The sequence below is a fragment of the Aulostomus chinensis genome, chromosome 15 (genome assembly GCF_037954235.1).
Source record: "Aulostomus chinensis isolate RoL2024-O1b breed Wild chromosome 15, RoL_Achi_v1.0, whole genome shotgun sequence".
NCBI lineage: Eukaryota > Metazoa > Chordata > Actinopteri > Syngnathiformes > Aulostomidae > Aulostomus > Aulostomus chinensis.
In genome coordinates this window covers 2,337,016-2,363,126 of record NC_141334.1, presented here as the reverse complement: position 1 = coordinate 2,363,126, position 26,111 = coordinate 2,337,016, and the positions used below count along the sequence as shown (strand labels likewise).

At 46.0% G+C, this 26,111-nt stretch overlaps 1 protein-coding gene across 6 annotated transcripts in view; it reads left to right on the top strand.

Moving 5' to 3' along the window:
* mcama (melanoma cell adhesion molecule a) overlaps positions 1–25,782 on the top strand; it is a 34,436-nt gene extending 8,654 nt beyond the window's left edge. The window contains exons 1-17 of one of the 6 annotated variants that reach the window (XM_086179228.1): positions 4,439–4,502; positions 4,640–4,707; positions 16,299–16,432; positions 17,385–17,607; positions 17,696–17,766; positions 17,849–17,936; positions 18,734–18,910; positions 19,354–19,481; positions 20,147–20,291; positions 20,415–20,530; positions 21,208–21,349; positions 21,543–21,673; positions 22,040–22,181; positions 22,334–22,369; positions 23,229–23,358; positions 23,780–23,897; positions 24,000–25,782. In XM_086179228.1, the coding sequence (XP_086035354.1) occupies positions 16,322–16,432; positions 17,385–17,607; positions 17,696–17,766; positions 17,849–17,936; positions 18,734–18,910; positions 19,354–19,481; positions 20,147–20,291; positions 20,415–20,530; positions 21,208–21,349; positions 21,543–21,673; positions 22,040–22,181; positions 22,334–22,369; positions 23,229–23,358; positions 23,780–23,897; positions 24,000–24,002 (1,761 nt within the window). In that variant the 5' untranslated portion in view covers positions 4,439–4,502; positions 4,640–4,707; positions 16,299–16,321 and the 3' untranslated portion in view covers positions 24,003–25,782. Of the gene's footprint in view, positions 1–4,407; positions 4,503–4,522; positions 4,708–5,598; positions 5,717–16,298; positions 16,433–17,384; positions 17,608–17,695; positions 17,767–17,848; positions 17,937–18,733; positions 18,911–19,353; positions 19,482–20,146; positions 20,292–20,414; positions 20,531–21,207; positions 21,350–21,542; positions 21,674–22,039; positions 22,182–22,333; positions 22,370–23,228; positions 23,359–23,779; positions 23,898–23,999 lie in introns of those variants that run through there. The other 5 variants (XM_086179230.1, XM_086179227.1, XM_086179229.1 and 2 more) reach the window with 5 other exon arrangements.
* The last annotated feature ends 329 nt before the right edge of the window (positions 25,783–26,111 follow it).

Sequence of the window (26,111 nt, the reverse complement as noted above, 5' to 3'; positions counted from 1 at the left end):
GGAAGCGTGTACACAGAAAAGGTGCCATCGAGTCAATTAATGATGCTGGAGAGCTCACGACTAGAATCCTTGCAGAAGGTGCAAGTGAAAGTTTGTCCATATTACGGCCTGCTTAACTGAATAAACATTTCCATTATTTACCACCCAGTAAATTCAGAAGGTCCTGATACCCAAAAATTTAAAGGCACCATCTTTCCTCCAAAATCAGGAAGCTAGAGAGGAACTTTCAATGAATATTGATCGATGCCCCCTGCAGGACAGAACAGGAGCACCAGACTCTTCACACTGGCCTCATCTGGCGAGCCCTCCGCTCAAAAAAAGTAGATGTGAATTTAAATGTAAATCCTCTCCCGGCCGAGCTGGACACATCTCCATCTTTTTCCTGCTACAGCAGTGCTAAGTTACAGAGCGGTGATGTCTCGGTAGTGGCTGATACTCACCTTGTTGACGGAATTCACTGCGGCCGATGAGAGAAACACTTGTGAATTGCTGGGTTCATCCTGCAAACTTTACTTTTGTACGGATAATATTGACACGTGTAGATATCATCTATTTGCAAATGTCTTTATTAGATATCAGCAAAATCCAATGATGTGCATTTCTGGGAGTAACAATAAACACAACCAACACAAACAAAAGAAAGATCAGTAGCGGAAGACAAAGAACCTGCCCAGTATTGGTGATGGATATCATCCGTTGTTATATTTAAGGTAGTCATTGGCCTGTACGCCCCTGAATTGTGTTGCATTGTAACTATAACTGGAGCTCTGTGTCATCCGAGCAGAGACTCGGCCTGCGAATCGGCGTTAAAGTTGTCAGTAAAAAAAACCAATAATGAACTCCTGTCATGCTGGTGGCTGGAAGGAGACGTTCCCGTCTTCATCCTGAGGGGTTGAGGTGTGTGTGAAATGTGACCACAGCACTATGTCACTGGAAAGAGGTTTCACTTGTGTCTGTAAGTCACCACTCTTGCAATGGATACGAGCTTTGTCTCCTCCTGGAACAATGCAGATGTCTTGTGTATTTGCTGAAGGCATCACCTCAGACCACATCATTGTCCCCAGGAATGCCGAGGCCTCCGATTCCCTTTGTTCTGGGGGTTTATGTCAAACTGCCAAACCGAGCATCACCTGGAGAGTCCAAAAAAGCCTGCAAACATATATTTAGGGCACTGTTCACCTCATCAAGGGGATGCAAAATGATATCTTGATGGCTTGTGACTTAAGTAACTAGATAGGAAATATAACAGGTCCTGTTTGTATTTTTGGCTGGAATTTATGGGACACGGAAGACCGGAGGATCCTTTAACACCTGGTGGTGAAAACGGTTTAATGTGACAACAGAAATCAACTTGTTTTCAAGCAAAGACACTTGAGAGCAGAGCTGCAAGGTGAAATTCCTACTCACTGAGGGATTATTTCCGTATTTATTAGTTAACGAGTTAAATGTGAAATAGCGGCCCTCACAATTCTCGGCAAACCAACGAAAAAGTTGATATGATACATTTTTGGAAAACACATTTCAACAGACATCTGGAAAAAGCCGATGAATCATGGAGCCCTCATTGTTCCCCATCATGGATGATGAGAGAAGGAGAAGAGACTCCAGCAGAACTGGAGCTTTCTGGACTGATGCTGGTATGAAGTCTGCCTAAAATATCTCAGTGGGGTTCTGAACCATTCCAAAAACCCCAAAACACCAGGAAAAAGTGTCACAAAAATTTAAGGTCTTGCGCTAAGAGATAGCATACATGATGCCATAACCGGAAGCTATTGTCTGTACCACGTTTAGCAGATGTTGAGATATTTCCGTAGTACTAGTACGTGTGAATGAAAGCACACAGCTATCAGGTAGACTGCATTTACCATCACGTGGTATTTTTGGCTGATACCTTTTTTTATAAATGACATCATTCCAGATGAAATAATGAAGCTCGTGATGCCTGTCACACTGGCAGCGCCGACATCTGCCGTCAAATTAAAATGAAGTCGGCTTAAATCCAGACCGACTTTGATGGTGAAAAGACATCTTTGTGTACATGTGCGCATGAATATTCATGCTAACCCCAGGGCTCACCAGAGTATCTTTCACGGTGTTTGCCTCTCGTGCTAATGGGCTGTGCCGTGCCATGGATATGCCATACATCTGGCAGTGTTGTTTTTATTTCTGTGTAAGCTCAACGTTAGCATAAACTCTGCAACCGGCTGTAGCTTTGGAATCTTAATTAGCCGGTTCCAGCCTCAAATAGGCTGTTTTTAGTTGCTAAACACACTTAGTGGCTTTACTTCAGTAAGAAAATATCTCCACCGTTAAGAGCTTGGATGCCTGGTGACGATATTACGTGCTGCCTTGTAAAGTCATTCGAGCATTCGCTATGAGTGGGACGCTCCCCTCAGCTGATTCATTGTGCAGGCCTAATTATGTTGGTCGTCTTCTCATGTTCAGTCAGTGGTTGCGGGGCATTTGTTGGGCAGATTCCCCAGAGGACTCGTGTCTTTGTTTAAGGGTCTCCCAGGAGCACTCAGAGAGGCGGGAAATTGGCTGGCGGAGGAGAACCAACAGCAACTGTTGATAGGACACTGGAATTCATCTGCCGTCATTCCGATCTACCTGTTTCTCTGCATCACCTCGGCACAGTGGACCTGGATTTGACCTTAACGTTTAAGTGGAACAGTACATGAATTAAGTCTTTACTTGCATAGCAAAGGGCACAGACGCTGACAGCGAACAAAACTGTCCTGAAATGTCATTTTAAAACTACTTGATTTGAGACAGAAACAGTGCTGCTGTGCGTGAACATGCTACCAAACTGGAGGAGCTTCTGGAGGAAGCAGTTCCAGGACGGCTCTTCGTAAGACTTCATTTGATGATTATTGATTTTAATACACATTTTCTTCACACATTGCGTGGTGTGCTGGTAAGCTTGCAAATCAGCCAGGAGTGCAGGGATAAACCCTGAATCACCGAATCCCCACAAGAGTAATTCCTCCGTCTAATTACAGATGAAGTTAATCTCATCAGTTCCTGCTTTCGGTACTTTCAGCTTTTTCTCCACATCAGAATGAGTGTTGAGATGCGATACCTGGCTTGACTTCTCACTACACTCAGTTACTTGTGACAGATTTATTGGACTTAATAGGACTGAGAATCTTGGCTGTGTCTTTTAAAGTCAGGGCTCAGCCGTGAAGGAAGTCTTTAAGCCTGATGAGTTTGACTTGATCTTCAATAAGGATGTCTGGAGTTAGGTCCGTGTTTGGCTGATGGCGTTATAACCTGATGTGTGAAATGTCACGGAGCGTGACACATGGCGTGATAACAGGCTTTGTTCACAGATAAGACCCACACACAGGAGTGCGATGTCCGAGCCACAGACGGGTTTTATTGAGGGCCCGCTCTGCAGAGTCGACTTTTCAGGCAGTGTAGTGGCTGCCAGCGTCTTTTGAAGATGTGACTGATGAAAGCTGAAATGCGATCCACTGCATCAGCTCGACTCTGGAGTGTGGAATCTGCCTCGAGGGCCTTTTTCTTCTAATGAATTAAAGGATGGGGAAGCTCCAAATTGACACCATCTTCTTAGACAAAGAGAATTAACTGCTGACGCACAAAGTTTGAATAAGAAGGAGAGTTGATTGGGGAAGGCATCAGTAATGTGGATATTAATGACTCGGAGGCAGATTGTTCCATTACACGTGAAAAGAGATCAGACTAGTCTTTGTTTATCCATGACCCTGAGTGACTGGTAGCTCAATTTCGGGGTCAAAGGTAAGTTCATGCTGTGATATTTAAAGTGTTAACGCGAGAGTCCATGTAGAAGACGTGACGTTAGCAATAGCAGCTAACTCCAGCAAGGCCAGCCCAGATGATGTAATGTTGGATGTAATATTAGTCGCACTTGGGTAGACAATATAAATCAATTTTTAATTGTATCTGGGGACGCCCACATGTTGTAGCAGCCTCAAAACACCTCGCATACTCACTCCCTCATTCATAATACTCATGGAGCACAAGCTGCTACACATGGAGCATCATTTTTCAGCTGGCGGAGCTGGGTGGAGAGGATTATCCCCATATTTAAAAGGCAGCATATGTCAAACTTATCTAATATGCAGTCATATCGATATAACACACCCCACCCAGAGCCCTATTTAATAAATGATGGCCCCTGAAGTGCTGCACAGTAAGTATTAGCTTCTTTTGTTTTCCAAAGATTCCCTTCCATATATCATATTTCAGCTGGCTACTTACACAAAGTTGAAAAGCAAATGTCACCAGTTTATTTTGGAAACCGTATCCAAAAATAGCCAAATGAGGTTGACAATCAGCAAACCTGCTGGTGAAATGTCTGACTCTGCAGAGCCCCCTGCAGAGCCGGAGGACTCACGGCGCTGTGGGCTTCCTCCACCTCCAGCCAGTTTGGCATCTGCTGCCCAGCGGAGACCAGGAACACTGACATCGACCAGCCTGAAAACACACTGTTGTTGCGAAAGGCTACATAACACACGGTCAGTAGGAGCGGTCCTGTCACTTGTCACAACAGACGCACACCAACCCCTAACTCACAGTGTTTGCTCTGATTGATTGATAATGTCTAAATCAGTTAAGACTAGTAATTGTTACTGTGCTTGTTGTGATTAAACAGTTGATTAGGTCTAATTCAGTTGTAGTGGACTTCTGAACCCCTCAAGAGCCCCAGAAGACATCCAGCAGGTATTTCTCCATAAGATCCGTCTCTCTTCATGGCAAGAAAACTGATCCTCATGTGTAAAATTGGTGCCTTTCCCATTTTAAAAGAAGCAGTTCCTGTAGCCACAGTGCATAGCTTCCCCTCAGAAAACTCAGTTTGGAAGTTGAACTAACTTAACTTCATCCCTTTGTAGAACTTTTTGAACAAGTTTATTCTTCTCAAATTCAATATTTTCAAAGTCATGTTGCCTTCATGCTCTCCTGCTTATCCTCTTGTGTTAACCATCATTCACCGCAAGAGTTTTCTCATCATTTAAATATTAGCCAGTTGCTACTTTACACGCCAAACTTGATCAATACACACTGGATCGTTGCAGTGAAACCCGAGAGCAGAGTTACAAAACCCTTAGTTCAATCAAAATCAACCATGGAACACTCAAAGACAACTATGAGCACATGTTTATATGTCAAACCCAGACATAACAAAGAGCATAGAACAATAATGTACACACTCACACACACACACACACACACACACACACTCTCTGCAACTGCTGGAAAAGACTTCATATTGGCTCTCGCCAGTGTCGCTGGACCTTTGTCCAGTACAGCAGGAGCTCTGTCATGTAGCCCCCAGGCTAACGAATGCTAACGTCGGGGTATAAACGAACTGGCAGCGCTTCCGTCACTGACACTGGCCCTGTGGTTTCCATCAGTTCTCTTGTTATAGGCCTCAGAACCATTTCAAAGGCCTTTGAGAATCACTCAAACTGTGGACGGAGGGTTACATCAGAGAAGCTGCTTGGGAAAGTCTGGTAGCTGAATATTCAATTAGGAAAGGCTGAAACACGCAAGAAGCATTTCATCACAGCGAAAGGCCCGCTTTAATTTGCTTAAGCTGTCCGGGCCGGAGCACGAGGGACAAACATCAAAAGCTTGTTTACTGGCTTTAATATCATCAGAGTTAATAACCCTCCTTGAGCACCGTCTTGCGTGGTCGTGTCTGCCGTGAGACGATTGTGGGAGTCGCTGGGTGAGTCTCGAGGTCGTCTTAGCTGACAGATCAAGGCCGCTGGTCTGGATCTTTGAACTTGACTTTTGAAAAGGGAGAGGATAAATAGATGCTTAAACCTCAAATCCTCCCCCGCTCCCTCAGCCCTGATAATGGACGTTGTTAAAAGATCAACCGCCCAATCAAAGAGTGGCGTTGTGAGCGGAGGATTTTCCCCGTGCGATTGTCTGAAGAAGCTAATTTATACATGTTTCAGCATATAATTGGGTTATCTGACTTTGAAGTGTGTCCGCTCAGGTTCTTTCTTTTGCCTGTGCAATTAATTGAAATTGCAAAGTGTCCCACCATAATTTTCAAACGGGAGGAAAGTGCAAAATTTCTCAAAGAATACCTGCGTGTCATTTTGAATTAAACACCGTTGTGCTGCAGAGACGTCCTGCCTATTCATAGTCTTCTACTGACTGAAGCGATCAAACCATCATGATTTTTACAGGGTTTTTAAATGAAAATGTGAGTTTTTTTTCTTGATTGGAACCTTCTAGTGTTCACCTGATAGGAGCGGTTTTTGTTCCAAGGAGTCATTTCATCTGGGCTTACTGGCTGCCATTATTCATGTCGCTCAGGCCTACTTGAACACAGCGGTGCGGGTCAAAGGAAGTGCCAGATTTTATAGCTGCACAGGTGTGTGTGGGGGAATCAACAGGCGTTTCATTGTGTGTGTGGTCCTGTGATAATACCTCCACCCTCCTTCCTCGCTTCTCACTCCTCCCACACTCCTTCCCACAAATCACTCAACAAACAGGCTGCCCACAGGTGTTGGTGGAGCACTCTTCTGCTCAGCCATGGAATGGGGGGGGGGGGGGGGGGGGGGCATGGGACGTTCCCATTGTTCCCAGCTGCTTGTGTCAATGTGAGCCCCACCTCCTGTCTGCCCTCCCCAGCCCAGCAGGACACAGTGCCACCGGAGTACTGGGAATCCAGTCATAACCACGGCCCCCGCTCAAGGTCTGGGCATGCTGCGGCCCAGTGAATACAACAAGTGGCAGATATTGTCCTCCAAACCCTGAGAACCGGAGTCTCTCAGTCTAGAGATCAAGATAAAGTCTGTGCTGAGCTGCTCGCCCAGCAAACAATGCAGCTGTTTATGAGTAGTGGACACAGATCTGTCATTACGTCCGACTGACTGGAGGCATCCAGACATGTTAATAACTTGCTGGAGGTGTGTTGATGTGAAATACACGTCCGGTTTGTTGTGAAAATACGAGGGTTTTAGATCTGTGAGACGTGTCAGTGGGGCTGCTGGAGGTGTTGTGACCCTGTCACTCTTAGACTGTTTATATGCACACAACAACCCAGGTTGTTGTCCAATATTCAGATTTACTGTGTTTATGATTATGTTGAAGATATCTTCTCGATTAGTAGCTCGACGGGCAGTTGTATTTTTTTAATTCTGTCATTGTACGTTCCGGGTTTTTGGACCAGGGGTCTGATGAAGCAAGGAATTTGTTGCAGGGAAGTAATGACAGTCATTTTTCACTGTGGTGAAACTTCAGAACCTTGGTCCAAAGTATACTGGAGCACACATTTATGAGGCAATAATTCCTCCTTCCAAAACCAACATTTTAACGCCAGGAGCTTCTTCATCAGATGAAGACCATGATGAAGCACTTGGCCTTGAAACATTCGTCTTGGAACAAAAGTTATTACCTCAAATCTGTGCGCTCCTGTAGACTTTTATACAAGATGGCCGGCAGAAAGAACTTTAATTCCCTCGTTTGAAGGGTTTGAGTAGGGAGCAGCGCTTGTGATTGAAATCTTCTTTTTTAGAGGCAACACTAAACCTGATTGGGCCACCACCATCATCATCATCATCATGGTCTGGCTCCTGTAAACTGTCCGTGGGTCTGCTCATCAATTTTATTGACACTTTTGCATATACAAACCTTCTTGACTGGCTTTATATTCATTTAGATACATTTTTTAAGCTAAAATGCTCCCATTTACATATTCTTTTCCAAACAGGTCCCTTTCTTGGACCACTCCTCCAGCAGCGCGATCATTATCAGCTCCCTTAACCAGCAGAAAGCCCACATGCACTTTGTTTTCCTCCCCTGCTCACATTTTTCCTCCTCCATGTCCAGGCTGCACTCATCGGCAAATTCTTCAAAGCTAAAGCAACAATTTACTGATTAACTAGACAAAACACACCCTGAAGACTAATCTGATCCAAAAAAAATCTGCTTCTTTTCAGGTGAATCTGCTGCCCTTATCCAGTCCAGCAGCTGCAGCGTTGCTATGTGTGCTCAGGTTTTTGATTTAGTCGATAGCGCAGTTGTACTCAGACCCTCCTGTCAAGGCTTTTCATCCTCCTATTTGCTCCGAGAATTTGTCCTATCAAGACCATTTGGCCCTCTGAAGCTCAACAGCAGTGTTTTACTGCACATGTTAATGTCCTGTTGATGGCGTCTTCAGCGTTTAGTAGCGGTGTAACCGCATAGTGGCGTTACGAAGATTTACAGTTGTGAAAATGTGTAAATTTGAGGACTTGGCAATTCCATATTGACAGTGTCAGTGTTTAATGTATGAATTCCAGATGCGTTGGTATATTTTGGGTTGTTTGTCGTCATAGCCAGGAATGTGACCTGTTCAACGGCAAACATGTAAACATCGCAAGTGTTGATATTTGCACTCGTTTAGTTCAGATCCTCGTTTACAATTTATGCCAACAAAAGTGCAAAACTCTATTTATTGGGTACCGACCAGTTTGAACCAGTAACACCGTGACAGCCACTTGTCAATCAAACTTCAATGCCGTGCGTCGTGTGCATGTGTCTGTCTGCTGACATACATTCACCAGCTAGCTAGCTAAACTGGAACGTGTTGTTTGATAGAAGCTCCAGAAGAGCACGGCGTTTTACAAATGGCTGCATCAGCAGCAACATGGCGTCTCAAAGCCAATGCTGGGCTTCAGTTGTCCCCCCACATTATTTCCCACCTTTCTACCATGTTGCCCTCTGAAGCACATGACAGTCCAGCAGTGAGACTCTCTGCAAATGGCTGGACTTAAATAATAAGGAGAAGGCCTTCACGCTGTCTGTGGTACTTTTTTATTAATGTTTGGTGGAACAGTTGAACAAACATCGGGACGTCAGCAGAAGATTCTTCGAGGGAAACTGTACATGGTAGTAACTTCAGCACACAGACACGCTGGATGTGTGTCAATTTGGAGAAATGCTGTATTTGTTTAGGGACATGTAACTTCAATCATGAGAGGTCGGCGTGGGACACCCCGTGAACCGTGGATGGAGGCCTGTGTCCGCTCAGTTGCCCGTCTAGCATATCCCATTGCATTTTCTGAGTAGTAGTAGACTTTTATTTGGATCCATTTTGTTTTTTGTTCTGTTTTTTTCCCGTGCAGTGGGTTTATATAGAAGACCTACCTGGAAACCCTTTGCACAGAGCTGCTGCACAAGACGCCACGCTTGTCAGCGTTGAGGTTTCACATGTTTAGTGACGGTGGTGTGTCATCAGAAACGATGTTTCATTCTGTTTTTGAATGTTGTGGAGTGTGTGTGTGTGTGTGCGTGTGCGCGCGCGCGCGTTGGGGGGTGCCTGGTAGGACTGGCCTGGGCGGAGGGAGTAGCCTCTCCTCCTCATTAACGCAGCAGTGCACCTGTGATCACTCTGATATTCTCTTTGAGAGCATTAGGGTTCTCAGCGGGGTATTTTCAGAGGGGCTGGGGCTTGCCATTTTGATCCTGGTGAATTAGGTGTGGCATGTTCGCCCGACAGCTCGCCTCATGTTGGGGAGATGGGATAAAAGGAGAGGGAGTGCCCGAGCGGGCCTTTGTTGCTGCGTGAATGCTAATACTCAGACACAAACAGGCACAGACCCACAAAACAATGCCAAACAGTTCAAACAGATATGAATGCAAACAGACCGACACACGTTGGAACTTCTCATCTATGTGACACTAATTAGGGCGATGTAAATGAGGTTACTTTAGAGAATAGTGAATAGATTCAGCCTGCTTGTATTATTACTGTCCCATTTGTCCATTTTCCTCCACCTGGCCTTGCCTGGAGTTTTGCTTTCATCCCTTTGGTCCCGTGCTTGCTACGGTACTACCAAGAATAGATTCATGTTAAATCAGCCAAATTTAGTTTTCTGCCCACCCAAAGTTAATTTTCATTGCTGCTGCTGCCAAATGCTTGGCCACGGACCTGAGCTGAGAGCAGAACTGGGTGAGAGAGTAAAGAATATTTAAAGCTGCATTCCCTACTGACCAAAAACTTGTGAAAGGCCAGCACACAGTCAGGGCCGCGGTGCGCTTTTCAGAAGGATTCAACTTTGAATGGCATTTTGATGTCTGTTTTCAGTTTGGCTCGTTCATATTGGCGGTCAGATCATTAATCGGCGTTTGAATGGACGTTTCACGATTGTTTTATTTTCCAATGACGGTTGGATCACCTGTTGATATTCAATGGGAGCTAAAGGATTTAATAGGGGTCCCCTGTTGTCTAAGTAAAATGGAACCAACTCCTTTGCTAAATGTCTTGCAACAGCAGGTTGTGCCCTCGACCATCTGTGCTGACGTGCTGACACCTTTTGCAAAGGCTGCCATTGAGGAGAACTGGTGAGGAGCATTAGCGTGCTAGCTTGAAACGGTTCAGCAGCCTGGGAGGGATGCTGAGTCTGTAGCATGAATGTTGCTATGTGACTGGGAGCATAATTAGCTTCATATCAAACTGATTCTAAATGAGCGACTGTACACAGGTTGAAAAGTAGCGGCATCACCAACAGTTTTATAAGAGCAGCGTTTCATCCGTCTAATGATGGCCCCTGGTAACCTGAACCAATGAGAGACTTGGACCGCTTCTGTTGTGACTTCTTTTTTTTTTTTAATTGCATCATTTTTTTATTTACATGTTCTTGGCCACTAACTGAACACAAGCACACACTCCAGGATTGGACAATCTGAAAATGGAGCGGACCGCCGGCCCTCGCTTCAGTCATACGTCCCGTTTCATTCCTGCAAACCAAAGTTCTGACCACATTTACCTTTTAAAAAGCCCGATGCACTTTTTACCTGGGCTGACTTTTTTTTCTGACTTCCAACTCACGGAGCTTTGGGCTCATGTGCAGATTGAAAAGGAAGTGATTACCTCAGTGCAGGCCGTCTGCTGGATGGTTGAGGGAAAGCTGATTTAGTTGGCACTGAGGTTTATTCAGCACTGTGATGATGACCAGAGGGGCTCGGATAAGAGGGCCTTTGTTGGAGTCCAGCAGCAAGTGAGAGTGCTGTCGTCAGAGGTTTGATGAGGAAAAAAGGTCTCCTATATATTTAGTGTTTGAATAAGAGCCCATCTTAACGTAATGTCTCGTCTTTCACACGCGTTAATATCACTGGTCCTGCTTACTATCAGCAAAATGTGAAACCTTGACCCGCTCTTGACTGTAAATCAAAGGAAATGGTTCCACAGCTTCTTGAAGGGTCAGGACCTGCGCCATACTTGTGTTGAGTACATCGAGCAAACTTGGCATTCCCATCTTACATCCTCCACTTGATATTTCTCTTTGAATTGAAACAGAATTCTAATTACATTTTCTGGGTCATGGAGCTGCATCTGTTCTTCTTCCCTACTCCAGCAATCGTTTTCACCCGCGTCTCCTGGTAGAGCAGGAGCCATCGAAGAGCCCATTCCACTAAATATCCCCTGAACACAGTAAATAGTAGTAAATAGTTAACTGATCCGGTAAACTTGTGGACGGATCCACACATTTCCATTTATGTACTTTAAGAAGTATTAAGGCACTAGCATTCGGCTTTGATACAAATGCTTCTCCGCTGTGCTTCGAGTTGGATGGAGTCGTGTTTGGAAGTAACAGAATGAAGTAGCTGCTCGTGTTGCATTTCCATGTTTTCATCTGTGAAATCGAGCCTTAAGCAATGAGATTTGCTCCACTGAGTGTTTAAGTAAGAAATTGACTGCAAGCTAATTTGTTTCTGTTCTGTTGAGAGCTCTAGGAACCCCTTCATGTAGACACAGTGTTTAGCCTGTTGACCTTTAATTAGCCATCCTGTGGCTGCAGAGCAACCTGCATGCCAGAGCCCCACTGCTCTGGAGGGGGTCTGCTGGTGGGTAGTTGATGCCGAGGAACAAGCCGCTCTCACTGCAGAACATCAGATACAAGCATTAATAAAACATTCATGTTGCTCCTTTAATGAAGTCTCACCCACCGGGTGTGATGATGAAAAATTAATGCCCAAGAAGTTGCTAACCAGCGGGAATAACTCCCAATTCTTTAAAGCCAGTGTTGGTGGGCCGTTTGTTGGTAGATTCACTGAAAGCCGGTGCGATAAGCCGCACCAACATTGCAACATGTTTTAACAAGACGTGCAGGCTGATGTTTGAGGATTAAAATGAAGTCAGCATGAGCATGCGTTCCTCCTACTGGACACAATCAATGCAAAAATGCTCCTTTTGGACAGTTTCTTCCAAAAACACCGTTGGAAAAAGAACTTGCAAGTGCAGAAGTCGGGCTTCATGTGTGACTTGACTAGTAACCGATCCATTTTAGAAGAAACACAGTTGTGTGATATGAATTCTGTCTCGATACTTATTTAAACTCAGACAAAGACAGTGGGGCAGGTAAAAGGAAAAATCCCCCGCTGTATTTCAGCTGTGAGGCTTGGTGCTTCTGCTTTGAAAGGACGGGGTAGCCTGATCTGCATCTCCCTGGAAGCGTAGCTGTGCCTCACATTGAAGCAGACCACAGCAGCAACTGATCCGCTTTGAAACATCCCATTTCTTCCTACGCATTTCTGCACCATCCCCTCCTTTGGTTTGAACTCTTCTTGACATGATGTTTATTTCAGTAAAAAAAAATAACTGTGAATGTTTTACATTTGTTGGCACAAACCATCAAAAATGATTTGCTGTATTTCAGCAGCCGTTGCTGGATGCACACAAAGAAAGTCCATACAGTGAAATGGAAGCTTCAGTCCATTTTTCTGGAGATGGACAGACAAATGTGATGTCACAGTGTACCTGGAGAAATGTTCGAACATTTATTCTGCACAGCGATTCAATATCACAGTGGGGTTTTTTTCTACATAGAAATTTCAGGAGAGAAAATCTGCTTTTTGAAGCTTCCTACTAGATGTGAGAAAAGTAGGAGCAGATCGGTGCTGCAGACTTTTCCAGCAGTTGACGACTGACTGAATAAACGTAGCATGAGGGTCCCTCGGAGGGCGGAGGGTGTAAAAAGCTAGCATGTAAGTGTGGATGACAGGGAGGAGGATCCCCGGTGTGGTGCTGAACACCTGGGGGACTCTGACATCAAAGAGCCAAAGCCTTACAGTGCAGTTGAGAGGTCCTTGTCCTCCTGATGGGCTTTCAGAAGCAGCGTCTGGCACAAATCTCCCAGCAGTCCGTTCCCTGGGTGACAGCCAGTGGCAGACAACGGTCCAGGTTTTATTCTTTCACATTGAGAGATACGGAATCTCTTCAAAAGCAGCCCTCTATGCAATTATCCTCCCTTTCATACAGCAGGGCCGAGTGAGCCAGGACCTCGCACATCAGTGACCCGTGTTGAGGTGGACTCCCAAGTTTAGGACAGGCTGAGCCGCAGGAGTAGAGGTGGGCCTAGAGCGTTTTTCTGTGGCTGATATTTAGAGATCAGGGGAAGCTGATTTCCTGGTTTCCTGATTGAAGCTTTTACACTAGCTTGAGGGGGTTTTTGACTTTCCCCCCCAAAAAAGAGTAAATCTTTGTCTTTGTCTCATCTCTTGTGGCTCTCTGTTTCTGCCTCTTTCGTCTTCCTGGTTATTTTTAAACTTTGCCTCCATCTCCAGAGGAGCAGCAGTATGCTCACTACTAGCTGTCACCAAAGATGAACTACATGTCCAAGTGAAAGTCATTCCTCCAGACCACTGTTGATTTTCTTGCAGGTCATCAGCTGTAGATGGCCAAAACGAAGGCTTGTCTTTAGGAGTTGTCTTCCTCCACGCTGCCTGCTACAGCCTTTGATACCAACACGTCTCTGAGACACACCATTCACTGTAAAGCACTTCAAGGAAACGTTTGTGGTACACATGTCCTCTCTCTTCTTTTTTTTCCTCTTAAAATTCGTTAGACATTTTATGGAATCGTGACTAATGAGAGCCTTCATTTATTGGAGGAAACGTTGATTATGTGAGAAGCATCCAGGCTCATTTAATGGCTCACCAGGCATGGGAAGGATTAGATGAAGCAACTGAAGCATGTTTGTCACATCCAAGCTGATCTGGACTCTTATCAGTGCCGAGGCCGCCTGAGCTGACAGCCTTAATCAAACGCTGGTGACCATTTCAGTTACCGTCTGAGGGTATTGTCAGTGTGTTAATGAGTCTTTCCTGGAAGTCGCCCCCTCATGTATGTCTGCTGTTTGTCTCCTCTGTATTGTGTGCGAGTCTCGACCCCCGGCGGAAAGAGGAACTCCCTGTAGCACCTTTCACGTGCTCTGTCTTCTCTATAAATGGTTCGAAGGGTTTACTTTATAGAGAAGGTTGAGGAACTCCTGCTTGTTCTTTGTTAATAAAGCAGCAGTGCCCTCCGTGACTCCCCGAGGAGGCCTTGGTATTTCAGAGAAATGTGGTCCTAATTTTAGAAGTCTTTTTGCCTCTGGATCTCCTCCTCCCAACCTGGAGCTTTGGCTCGCTGTGATGAAGCTGTGCCACAGTGCACTCCAGTTTAGTGTGTATTGATGATCAGGATTTGTGATTTTTTGTTGGATATTCATATCATCACCTTCATTATTACTGCAAATAATACCCCGTGATATTGTAGTACTGTTCTAAATTTACATCGCCGGCCTCAAGTGGAGAAGTTAATCTGACCTTTAACATCTAATTGTGTTTGTCGTTAAACTGTGAAATCTCCTTCGTGGCGGTGGAGGTTGCAGGCCCAGCACATCCGCACATTTCTGCTGTCTTTCTCTGTGTTTTTCTGAATGAATTAGCTCTGTATCACCCAGACACAGACAGCAGACAACCACAAATAGATGCACGCTGCGCCCTGGTTGTCAGGGGTCATGTGTGTTTGTGCTGCAGTCCGTGCAACATAAAGTCACAACAGGAACAGATAAGACTGGTCCCAGGATGGCTTTGGAGGCCAAATCCTTAGCAACCCCCCAGCGCTAATCGGATTAGTTGAAAAGTTAGCGGCGCTGCCCCAAAGAGGCACAACATTTTTTACAGAGACTTCTGGGACATATTTTGCTCTCCGGCCTCCTTAATCGGCTTCTTCCCTCTCTCATCGTCTCTGTTACAGTGAACAACAACTTCAGTACACGATGAACTGTTGCCAACCCCTGGTTTGGAAATGGATTCTAGGTTTTGTGTGGATGTGGTCCACCCAGGTGGGGGAACAATGGCATGCCCGTCTTCTTAAAGGGAATGGTTGGCTGAGCACAGACGGAGGAGGGCGGGGCGGAAAAAAAAAATGAGTTGTGAAAATGATTGGAGCTGAGGAACGGGGGGGCGATGGGGAAGCCAGCAAGCAGCGACTGTCCTGTAAAGCTCTTTTCATGCTTGGCCAGTTTTAATGCTGAAAACACACGCAAGGGCGAGTTGTTGCTAAGTGTTCTTCTATGATATTTGATACGTAAAAGAATAAAATGAATAGTTGAGGAATATTTTAGATATGTGCCAATTCCTTTATTGATCCTTAATGTTTGTCAGAGAGCACTTAAAGGTACGCCAGTGACTTGTGTTGAAAAGCTCTGAAATTAAATCAATGTATCATCATTGGTATTTTCATGTTTTTTTCCCCCTTATTTAATTGTTTCGGTAAAATATAGGGATGTTTTTTTTTACTCTTTAGGTTTGGTTTTTTTTTTTTGGAAAGCCCACATTGGGTTGATGTTGATAATAAAGAAGGCAACAGTCTCTCAATTCAGAACAAATTACTAGAACCATGAAACGTGGGAGCGTGACAGGAAGTAGTCATTAAAACAAAAGCCTTTACTCTGTGTGTGTGTGTGTGTGGGGGGGGGGGTCCTCTGCTGTTTTACATAACAACTCTGAACCAGATTAAAAAGAGAAATTAAACTCTTCAATGCCGCCATGTTTTCCTTTTTCTCCGTGTGAGCTCCAGAACAGCAGCCAAGCCCAACATGGCTGAGAAGCTCTTGGCTCGGTGATTCAACAGTCCGGTGTCAGACTGGCTAGCCTCCGTTTGCCTGCGTTCCCCCGACGATGCCTAGGGAACCGGTTTACTGGCCAAGATGTGGTTTTGTGGTTAGAGTCAGCCAGACAGAAGGGAGATGGAAATGATGCCATGTGGGCGAGAATCCTTTTTTCTTAGTGCTGCGATCATGGCAGACTGGCTCCAGGTTGGAGGCGGTTATCTGCCAAGCTAAATGAGCTAAGAACTCAATTATTATCGCTAATTATAAGAATAAAGTTGTTGTTTGTTGTGTTGGTTTTTTTTTGTAAAGTTTCTACCGGGATGGAACATAAAGATCTGAAATAAATTGATTGCCCTGAATGGTGGCTGATCTTGGTGATCACGGTGACTCCTGGAAAGCGTGAGGTTGATTCATGTCTGTGTCTTCCAGCGTGGGCCGGCGTGGAGCTGACTATGCATAAGAGTGTGGAGGTGTACCTCGGTGACTCGGCTCAGATTTCCTGCCAGTACAAGTTCACTGAAGGCAGCAGCGCGCCGAGCTTCGTCATGATCAACTGGTTTGTGGTGAGTACTGGCAGACCGCTGGGAAATGGACACCGTCTTTATGGAGCTACGTAACTGCTCAAGTAGCATTTATTCATTTAAATCACAGCAAGGGACCAACAAGCTATTCGCTTCTTACTTGAAGCATTTTTTTTTCTTTTTCTTTTTTTTTTTTTGCATTGTACAGGAAAAAAGTTATGACAAATTAGAAGTATGACCACAGACCTCCGCCTGTGTTTAAGAATCTGCCCCAAAATGTTATGGATTCCTCTCAAGAACACGATCCAACCCTCATGAAACCCGGCCTGTTAGTTGTTGCGTAATCCTGCTCACAGACAAACAGCCCTAAAAACATCATGTTCTTGGCCGAGGTGAGACGTTGTCCAAATAGATACACTAAAACTTACAAAGGTGCTTGCAAGTATCTCACTTGTATAGACTTTTAAACAGTAAAAGACAAATACAGTCAAAAGGAGAATCTGCAGCTGGTTCAGTTCCCCATGTCGTCTCCAGCTTGGTCGCTTATCTGTACTGAAACAGCTGTCCGTGATGGTGGGACCCAGAATGAGGGTTTGTTTCCTGGTCGTTGTGTTGGCGCCTCCTCCAGCTGGTCGGGACGCTTGTTTGGGCACAAGCCTCCGATGCACGAGGTTCTCCTGGTGAGGCTCATCGCCTTCAGGTCCACACGTGACGGGAGCAAGCACGCGCTAGTCAGAGGGGGTGGACGGTGCATGGAGATGAGAAAATGGGCTTAAAGGCAAAATAGATTTAATGAATAATAAATTTGGTCGCTGGTACCAAAAGCACTGAAATGTCTTCACTTAATTCAACACCAAAATAATGAATCTGTTGAATTTATGTAACCTCATGCAGCATATTTTCACTTAAACTAATAGATTTAGCACTGTTTTGATGGACCAGTGATGCTCTCAATCCAAGAGTTGACCCACTGACAATGGCGTCCCTCCTGCAGAAGTCGGCAGGAAGCTCACGAGTGCGGCTCTACTACTACTATAATAATGGCGAGGAGGGGGCCGACCTCAACACAAACTATACCAGTCGCATCCAGGTGGACCAGGAGGGAACTCGACTCACCATCCAGGACATCCAGCTGTCGGACGAGAGGGACTACTTGTGCCACGTCAACGGGCTGGAAGCTGGCACGGCTGAGGGCAAGACTCACCTGGGAGTGTTTGGTATGGACGTCATCTACGAGCGATGAACGCCGGTACGAGATGAACCGGACCTCCATAATAAAGAGTGGTTGTTCTTTACAATTGACAGCTCCCCCAGAGGCTCCTGTGATCAGGGGCATCCCTGAGGCAGTGTCTGTGGCCAATGAGGCGCCGTCCAAGGTGGGACAATGGACACACTCGGTATTCATCTGTTTACTGTTGCCATGGTCACCAGCTGATTTAAGAATGTATCTTGATCCAGGTCGCCTCGTGTGAGGCTCGGAATGGCTTCCCTAAACCCAACATCACCTGGTACAGGAATGGCGTGCCGCTGACGTCAACGCCACAGCGTAAGTGCAGGCGTCTGTGTGCATGTCAAGGGTCTGTTGTGGAAAGGAACAACAAAACCTTGAATTCTACCTCATAAACGGCGGCGGGACTCATTAGAGGGCTGAGACGGAGCGCCGGTTCACTCCAGTAGGAAAGAACTTGGCGTATGGACGCAACTCAATATAGCAATAACAATGACAATAATGCATTTGAATTAAGGGCTCCTTTCAAAGCACTCAAGGTCACCGCTCTCTCTCTCTCTCTCTCTCTCTCTCGCTCTCTCTCTCTCGCTCTCTCACCCCCGTGCCTGCCTTTGCTTGGAAAAAGTGGTTCAAAAATTACCAAAATATGATAATAAATGACTAAAGGACTGGAAAAGAATGACAGACAATTAAAAATAAGCAAGAAATACAAAACTAGCGGGAAACTATCATATTGATTGATTTAGTTTGAAGGTCAGGCTGAAAGATTTGGGACAACATTTTTGATTTTTCTGACAAATTGTGGTTACGATTTTGTGTATTGTTTGTTTTCCTGAGCCTCAGGTCAATAGTCTGTGTAATAGTTTGATAATGGATCGTTACCACATGTTGCCATCAAACTGTTATCTACTCAATATTCTAATGCAGCCCTTTCTTTAATAAATCAAGCAGAAAAAAAGAACAAAAAGTTAAAAACATAAACTTTTAGATTGTAGAAAAGTATAAAAATGAATCGTTCAGCCCTATTTGAATAGAGGATGATTATTTTCTGTGCACTGACAGTGATGAGGTCGTCTTCTTCTTCTTCTGTTGGTATGGTGGCGTCCATCCTCCAGGGGTAAATGTGGTGGAGGAGGTCAGGAAGCCTGGCGGCTTCTACTCAGTCCAGAACACGCTGGAGTACAAAGTGATGAAGGAGGACAAGGACTCTCTCTTCTCCTGTGAGGTCAGCTTCTTGGTCCCAGGTGCCATCAGGACGGCCGAGTCCGCCAGCATCAATGTCACCGTTCACTGTGAGTTACACCACTGGCATGTAGGACGCTGCTTTAGTTTAATTAATTTCACCGCCACGTAGTCTGATCCTAGCATCAGTGTTTCCTAAAAGCATAAAAAAATGAATATTCAAATGTTTTATTGTCTGATAAAGAAGACTCAAGACTCAGGCTGCTGTCTACATTTGTGTCCGACAAACGCATGATGTGTTGAGTCCAACAAAAACTAGACGTCAAAACGAGACGCAACTAAACATAAAACTAACATTTTAACAGTCACGTTAATTCTCTCTGTCTTCATTGTTGTCTATGACTGTGACTCTGCTGTAGGCGGAGCCAAACTCAGTCTGCTGGAGTGTCTTTTGGAACTTGCTGAATAAGTGTGTGTGTGTGTGTGTGTGTGTGTGTGTGTGTGTGTGTGTGTGTGTGTGTGTGTGTGTGTGTGTGTGTGTGTGTGTGTCCAGACCCCCCCACCATGGTGGAGCTGTGGAAAGACTCTCCTCATGGATTGGTCAAAGAGGGGGATACTGTGGAGCTGCGTTGCCAGGGTGATGGCAACCCCCCACCAACCTTCATTTTCAACAGAGGACAAGTAAGAATGGACAGACTTTCCTCACCCTTAGAGAGAGACAGAGAGAATGGGTGACACGGAGGAGACATGTAGGGAATGTGTTTGATATGTGGGCCCCATGTAGACGTGTGTGTGTGTGTGTGTGTGCAGGCTTGACCCTGCAGATGCAGGCCTGGGTCGGGTTCTGGGACAGTGGTTCAGTCTGAGTCGTGATCGCTCCCATTGTAGACACATTCACTGTATGGGCAGACAATAAAAGCTCCACTCAAAGGTTTCCTTGCTGGACAATCAGGAACAGAAGCATCACTTCAGCTGTTTCACTCACCTTGGTGGCTTTGCTTGCAGCAGAATTGAGTTTTTGTTCCAAAGGAATGTCCAAAAAAAAAAGTTTCCCGATCAAAGCATGACGACTGTGGACCAACACACCTGAGGGCACCTGTGGATGTCACGTTGCTGAATAAAGGAGTGCAGACTTTGTATAAACTGAGTGGAGGAGGCTGTGGAACCGTCGCCATCTTCCTACGTCCACCTTTCCTCTAAAAATGGATTGAACTCCATGTCCATGTATTTGTTGTCCAATGGCTAGAAGCTTGTTTCTGCTGCCGTGACCTTGTATCATGTCACATTAAATGAATCCCTCAGACTCTGGATGTAGTCGGAGTCATTAAGGCGAGTGTTTGTTGCAGGAGCGTGATGCGGACTTGGGGACAAGCAGTGACGTGTTGATCTTGCCAGCAGTGTCTCGGAAAGATGGCGGCATCTACCAGTGCCGCCCTGTAGACAGCGCCAGCGACAGCGAGGTTAAAGGAGAAATGCTGCTCACTGTACACTGTGAGGAACACACACACACACACACACACACACACACACACAAAACAACTTTCAGTGTAAACTAGTGAAGCAGCGTGATGTGGGTCATTGCTGGATCTCAGTGTGACCGTGTCTCGCTGGCAGTCTTGGATCCGGCCGTGGTGGTGCCCAGAGACAGCGAGGTCATGCTCAGAGGTGAAACTCTGATCGCGACGTGCAACGCTTCGTCCTCCTTGAAGACGCTGACGTCCTGGTTCAAGGTACGTACGCTGGAAAACTACTGGATTAGCTGACATGAAGAGGACACAAAATGACTAGAAACTGATTTTGGAAACCTACTGCGGAGGAATAGATTGATATTATCTACGACGTTTTTAGGGTGGGAAGGATTACCTGCTTTAAGAATGCAACAGGGAACTTTCTAGAAAAGTTGGGAATGACGGTTAACGTTTGTCGCACCAACACGACCATCATTTGTCTAATGTGGATCTAAGTGTTCTGTTTTCTTCCGTATCCTCTCTGTAGAGGCCTTTAGGTGTCATTAGTTTACCCCAGCATGTATGTGACGTTCTTGTTATCTTATTTTACTGTATTTTAAACAAAGAGAAGTGAATATGTATAAACATGGGTAGGAGTGTCTAGTGGGTCCTTGCATGCTAGGGTATTGAGTCTGCGATCCTTTGCCAGGGCTACAAATGTACATTAATAAATGAGTAAATGGAAAGCATGTTGGATGCTGTCATTGACTGTGTGGACCTGGAAAACCGTGATAAAAAAAGAATTTACATTTAAAAAAAAAGACAACTTATTTTGAGAGCCAGTTTCAGCTCACCCCTTGGAGTGTATCTGGTTTGGCACTATTGTTTTTGCAATGTGTGTGTGTGTGTGTGTGTGTGTGTGTGTGTGTGTGTGTGTGTGTGTGTGTGTGTGTGTGTAGGATGGGAAGCAGGTTGGTCAGGGGAATGAGCTTCACCTGCGTAACGCCACCTATGACACAACAGGAGAGTACAGATGTGAGGTGACCGTTCCCTCCCTTCCCACTCTGCACACCAGCGGCTCCGTTCACATCATCGTCCAAGGTCTGTGCTCCCACACACTCACTCACCCACCCACACACACACACACACACACACACACACACCATCATCATCACCATGATGCATACCCCACAGCAAGAGTTTTTGAAATTATTCATGTCAAATAATGAACAGCCTGAATTTATCATTCAGACAAAATAAGTGTGTGTGTGTGTGTGTGTGTGTGTGCGTGCAGGTGGTCCTCAGCTGGTGGGTGTGGAGCAGGAGGTGCAGCTGGAGGTGACAGTGGGCAGGACGGTGAACCTGAGCTGTGAGGTCCTGGGCCGTCCAGCCCCGAGCATCTCCTGGAGCGTTGTCGGCAGCCAGGTAACCTTTGACCTCATGATGGCTGGACATAAGCTCAGCCCCAGTTCATCCGCCGGCGGCCGAGGTGTCATCAGTCCTCACTGGTGTCAGACCAGAAGGGCTTTGTGTTTTCTTCAAGGCAGCTGATGGAAGTACAGACAAGCATCTATTGATAATCTCCAGCTCAGTCACCTTCACCAGAGCCACGTCTCCCCGATCGAGCTCTTCTTGAATCAAATAAATTTAAGTGATGAAAAGAAACTTGGAGGTTCGTTGGACGCGATGCACCTCCAGTTTTGAAGTGCAACTTTAAACTTCTCAAAGATCGACAGGTTGGTGAAGAGGACATTATTTCCGGTGATTCACGGTGGGTCTGTGTGTCTTCAGGGCTGGCGTGAGGTGGTGAGCAGACTTACTGATCACATGACTCTCAGCGTGGTGTCGCTCACAGTCACCTCAGACATCAGCGCACTGTGCAACGCCTCCAATGACTTGGGCACTGAAGTCAAGGTGTTCAGCATCAAAGCCAGTAAGTTCCTCCTCGTGGGAATTAAGAGACACAACACTGCTCTCAAACACTCCCAGGAAGAATGGATAATGACCAACTTTAGATCCCTCAGGCGGAGCCCAGTCTCTCACACCTGCAGCCAGACGTCTAACTGTTGTTCTTCTCTGCCACAGTTCCCATGGTCACCTCAGCGTCGGCCTTCTCTCACGGTAAGGTTGTCCCCCTCTTCCGCTTGCAGACATCCAGGAACTCTGTTCTCTCTGTGACAGGAAAGGTTGGGGGAACATTTTTCCCTCCACCAAGTCGGTCTTATTGGCCTTTGTCTGTCAGCAAGATAACAGCAAACGTTTCAGGCTGACTTTCACCAAACATAGTTGGGGGGCGACGATTCGGCTCCCTCTGCTTCTCCAGCATGAAGAAAATGACCTATTTTACGGTACTCGGGGTCGGGTTTACGGGGCTGAGGATGTCCGTCATTCGTGGGACTACTTATTTTTTACTACTTACCTAACTTTTTTTTCCAGGTTTTTCATTTGAAGTTACATGTTTTTCCTTGGCTGGTGTGTGTTGATTGGATCATGACTGGATTAAATTGATGTTTGGTGGCCATGGCCCCGCCCCTCAAACAGGCGCTGCCCTTCTATAAATGAAAGAAGATATTAGTTTTCACGAGCATCAGCCTGAAAGTCATTTGTGTGTCCTTCACCTGCCACTTAAATGTAAAAAGCATAATTTCACATGTGGAGGATTATTTCTGCTGCATGAGAATCAGAAGATAAATAAGCTCCTCAGAAACAAGAAAGAAGAAGATGGAAGAAGAAATAGCTAAAACTTCATTTTCAGCGCTGCAGTCATTAAGTATCACACATTAATAATTCATGTCCAAAGCAGCAGAGACAGCAGTCTTCTGACTTTAATCCTCCAGCGCTGTGGATCCTCCACTTCCCTCAGTTCCACCTTCCTCATGCTAGTTGTCTCCTCATGTACCACGCCGCACTTCAAGCGTGTCTCTAAACTGAGATCACGTGACCTGATGTGTGATTGGTGTATTTGTGTGTGTGTTTGCAGTGGAGGGCAGCGGCGTGATCATTGTGGCGATTGTACTGTGTCTGCTGCTGCTCGCCATCCTCGGCAGCGTTCTCTACTTCCTGCATAAGAAAGGAAAGATCCCCTGTGGACGCTCCGGGAAGCAGGAGATGTGAGTCCGGTCTCTTTCTCTGCCCTCGGCTTTAGTAGGTTAATAAGTGGACGTTATTCACTTCCCACCCAACTCCTAATTAGAGCGAGGGGCTCAGCTCCCTACAGGACCGTCTCCATCCTCCTGTCCAGTTCCAGGGGACGAAGAACAACAAGAGATTTCCCTTAGAAGTGAGCCTTGTCATAGATCTCTGTAAACTGAGATCAAGGGAAGAGCAGGGTTGAGTTTGTAGAGGAGAGATCAAAGATGAGATCACAGACTGTCAGGGAGGATTTGTGACATCTCTAAGCCCCGCCCCTCAAACAACAGGCGCTGCACTGTTGTGTTACAAATAGAAAATTTCTGTGTCTTCCTCACTCTCGGTGAATGCTGTCTGGACACCTCTGGTCACGTCAAATAAACCCCTCCCGTCTGTCAACAGCACCAAAGAGAGGGCCACCAGAGAGGACATTGTGGTGGAGATGAAGACCAACGCAAAGACTGAGGACGCCATCCTCCTGAAGGCCGTCAACGGAGAAAAAAAGGTCCTTAATGACCAGGTAACAATAGCAGCGAGACCTCTGGTGGTTTCCTGGAGAGGGAGCGCTGCTAGAATCTCACGTTGTGTTTCTCAGTGTTGACGTCGTCTTCTGTCCCTCCAGTAAACGCCGACGACGGATCAGCAGCGATGCAGCAGGAGTCGGTGTGTCAGAGCAGATCTGAGACCTGCAGAACAACGCCGCCCTCCCATCATGCTATGTTCTCAGCAGTATTCAGTTCAGAAACCATAAGCTCACACACACACACACACACACACGCACGCACACAGTGTTTGGTTCTGTTTGTTTCTTTGTTCCTCCAGCTGTCGAGAAGCTGCGTGTGTACCATGACATCATCATCCATCTTCTTTTCATCAAAGTGTACATATTATATATATTTTGTTATTTAAGATATTTTGGCACTCCTTTGTTTGTCCGGGACGTGTTGATTCGCGGGTCCCGGCGTGATGTCAGAGATGAGACGCCGCTCGTCACGGTTGCTCGGCAGAGTTTCAATAATTCTGACACTGAAGCTTCATTTTCATGCCAAATAAGTGACATTCGGAGGCGTTTCCTCCTGAGCGGAGAACCCTAACAATCAAACTGCTGACCAACTGTAAATACTTGAGTTGTACAGAGCAGCGGCAGCTACTGAAGATGGAGAGGTCAAAGGTTAGTCCTCTGCTGTGTCTGTGTTGCATCATACACTGAATTTGTTGTATTTGTTTGTTCGATGTGTCCTCGCCGAGCCTGGAGGCGGCGTCCGGCGTCCCAGTGTGTTGACCACGTAAAGACGGTGCTGCTTCTGTTCTCTGACTCGCCGTGTGAGAATCAGCCGGAGCGTCCGTTACTGTTCAGAATTCCTCAGAGCCTTTTCTTTGTGACCAGCTGATCGAAACTCGTTCACATCACAAGTCCAGTCCTGTCAGAGCTGCAGGTCGCCGCCATCTTCTTTCACAGCGTGTAATTTTTCAGTTCCTTTGACTAATTTCATACCATCTTAATTGTGAATGGTGGGAGGACATCCCAGGAGGACGCCGACACGCTGAGCCCACCACTGGTCAAGTCCCCCCTGCTGGTAAAACGCTACTTCACTGCAAAGATCAGCTGAGACGTTTGGCGACTCAGCCAAACATGGCGCCGTGACCAGTCGGTGACACCAGTGCACTGACTGGCAGCGGCGCACTGGTGTCACCGACCGGCGTGATTCCTGGTGTTATGCTTGGTTCTGACTTGGCTGTTGTGGCTGAGTCACAGACTGTCTCAGGGACGGGGGCGGGGACGTTGGAGCAGGTTCAAAACACAGGAGGAGAATCTTGCATCGTGCTTCACCGCTCGGCGCTGGGCAGCCGAGAACGAGTCGAGGTTGTCAGACGTATCGAGCGCCGTCACACCTCGCCTCCGTTGATTAGGGTCACCAGGAATCACTTCCTGTTCATTATGTTTGTTGTGATGTTTCTGGTTCATTCAACAGTCAGAGAAGCATCTTTTAGTTGGGGGCGTGATTTGAGGGTTGAGGTCGAAGATCATTCTTGTGGTCACATGCTGGACCAGCGACGCTCCTCGGCGCTCCGTGACGACGGCGAGTTGATTTCTCACTGTAGGGTTGCGTGAAGACGCTGCATCGCCCAGTGACCTGCAACATGAACGAGTAGTGATATTTTAATTTTTATTGTTTTTCTTGGTGTGATGTTAGTGAGGTTGTAGACGTGTCCAGGACGGACGAGTCCGTGTGTGATTTTATCTCTAAGGTTTCAAAAGCTGCGCGTTTTCGGATGAACACCACAGGACGTTTTTCATTTGTTCCTCTGGACTGCAGAACAAGTTTCAGCAACTTTAATTTTATGCTTTTATTTTTGTTGTTGTTGTTTTCTGAATGTGTGTAAATAAAGTTCTGTATATGTGATTCCTTGATGCTTGGGTTTTTATATTTTTTGCAAGAAAATGATGCCAAATAAAAACGTTTCATTCAAAACTTTTGTTTCAAGAACTTTCTATATTTTTACTGTTAAGCTTTGTTTAATGGAGCTTCCAGCAGTGGAGCCGGAATGAGGCCGTTTCAGTTTTTAGGCGGGTATCTGAGGTCTGACCAGCTGTAAGGAGACACAGCGCCACCTACTGCCCAGAGGCAGACTGCTGTCAAATCATTGAGACGTTCCTGCCGAATTGACATCTGCAGTAGCAGTCAGGTCAGCCCCCCCCCCCCCCCCCCACACACACACACACACCTCCACC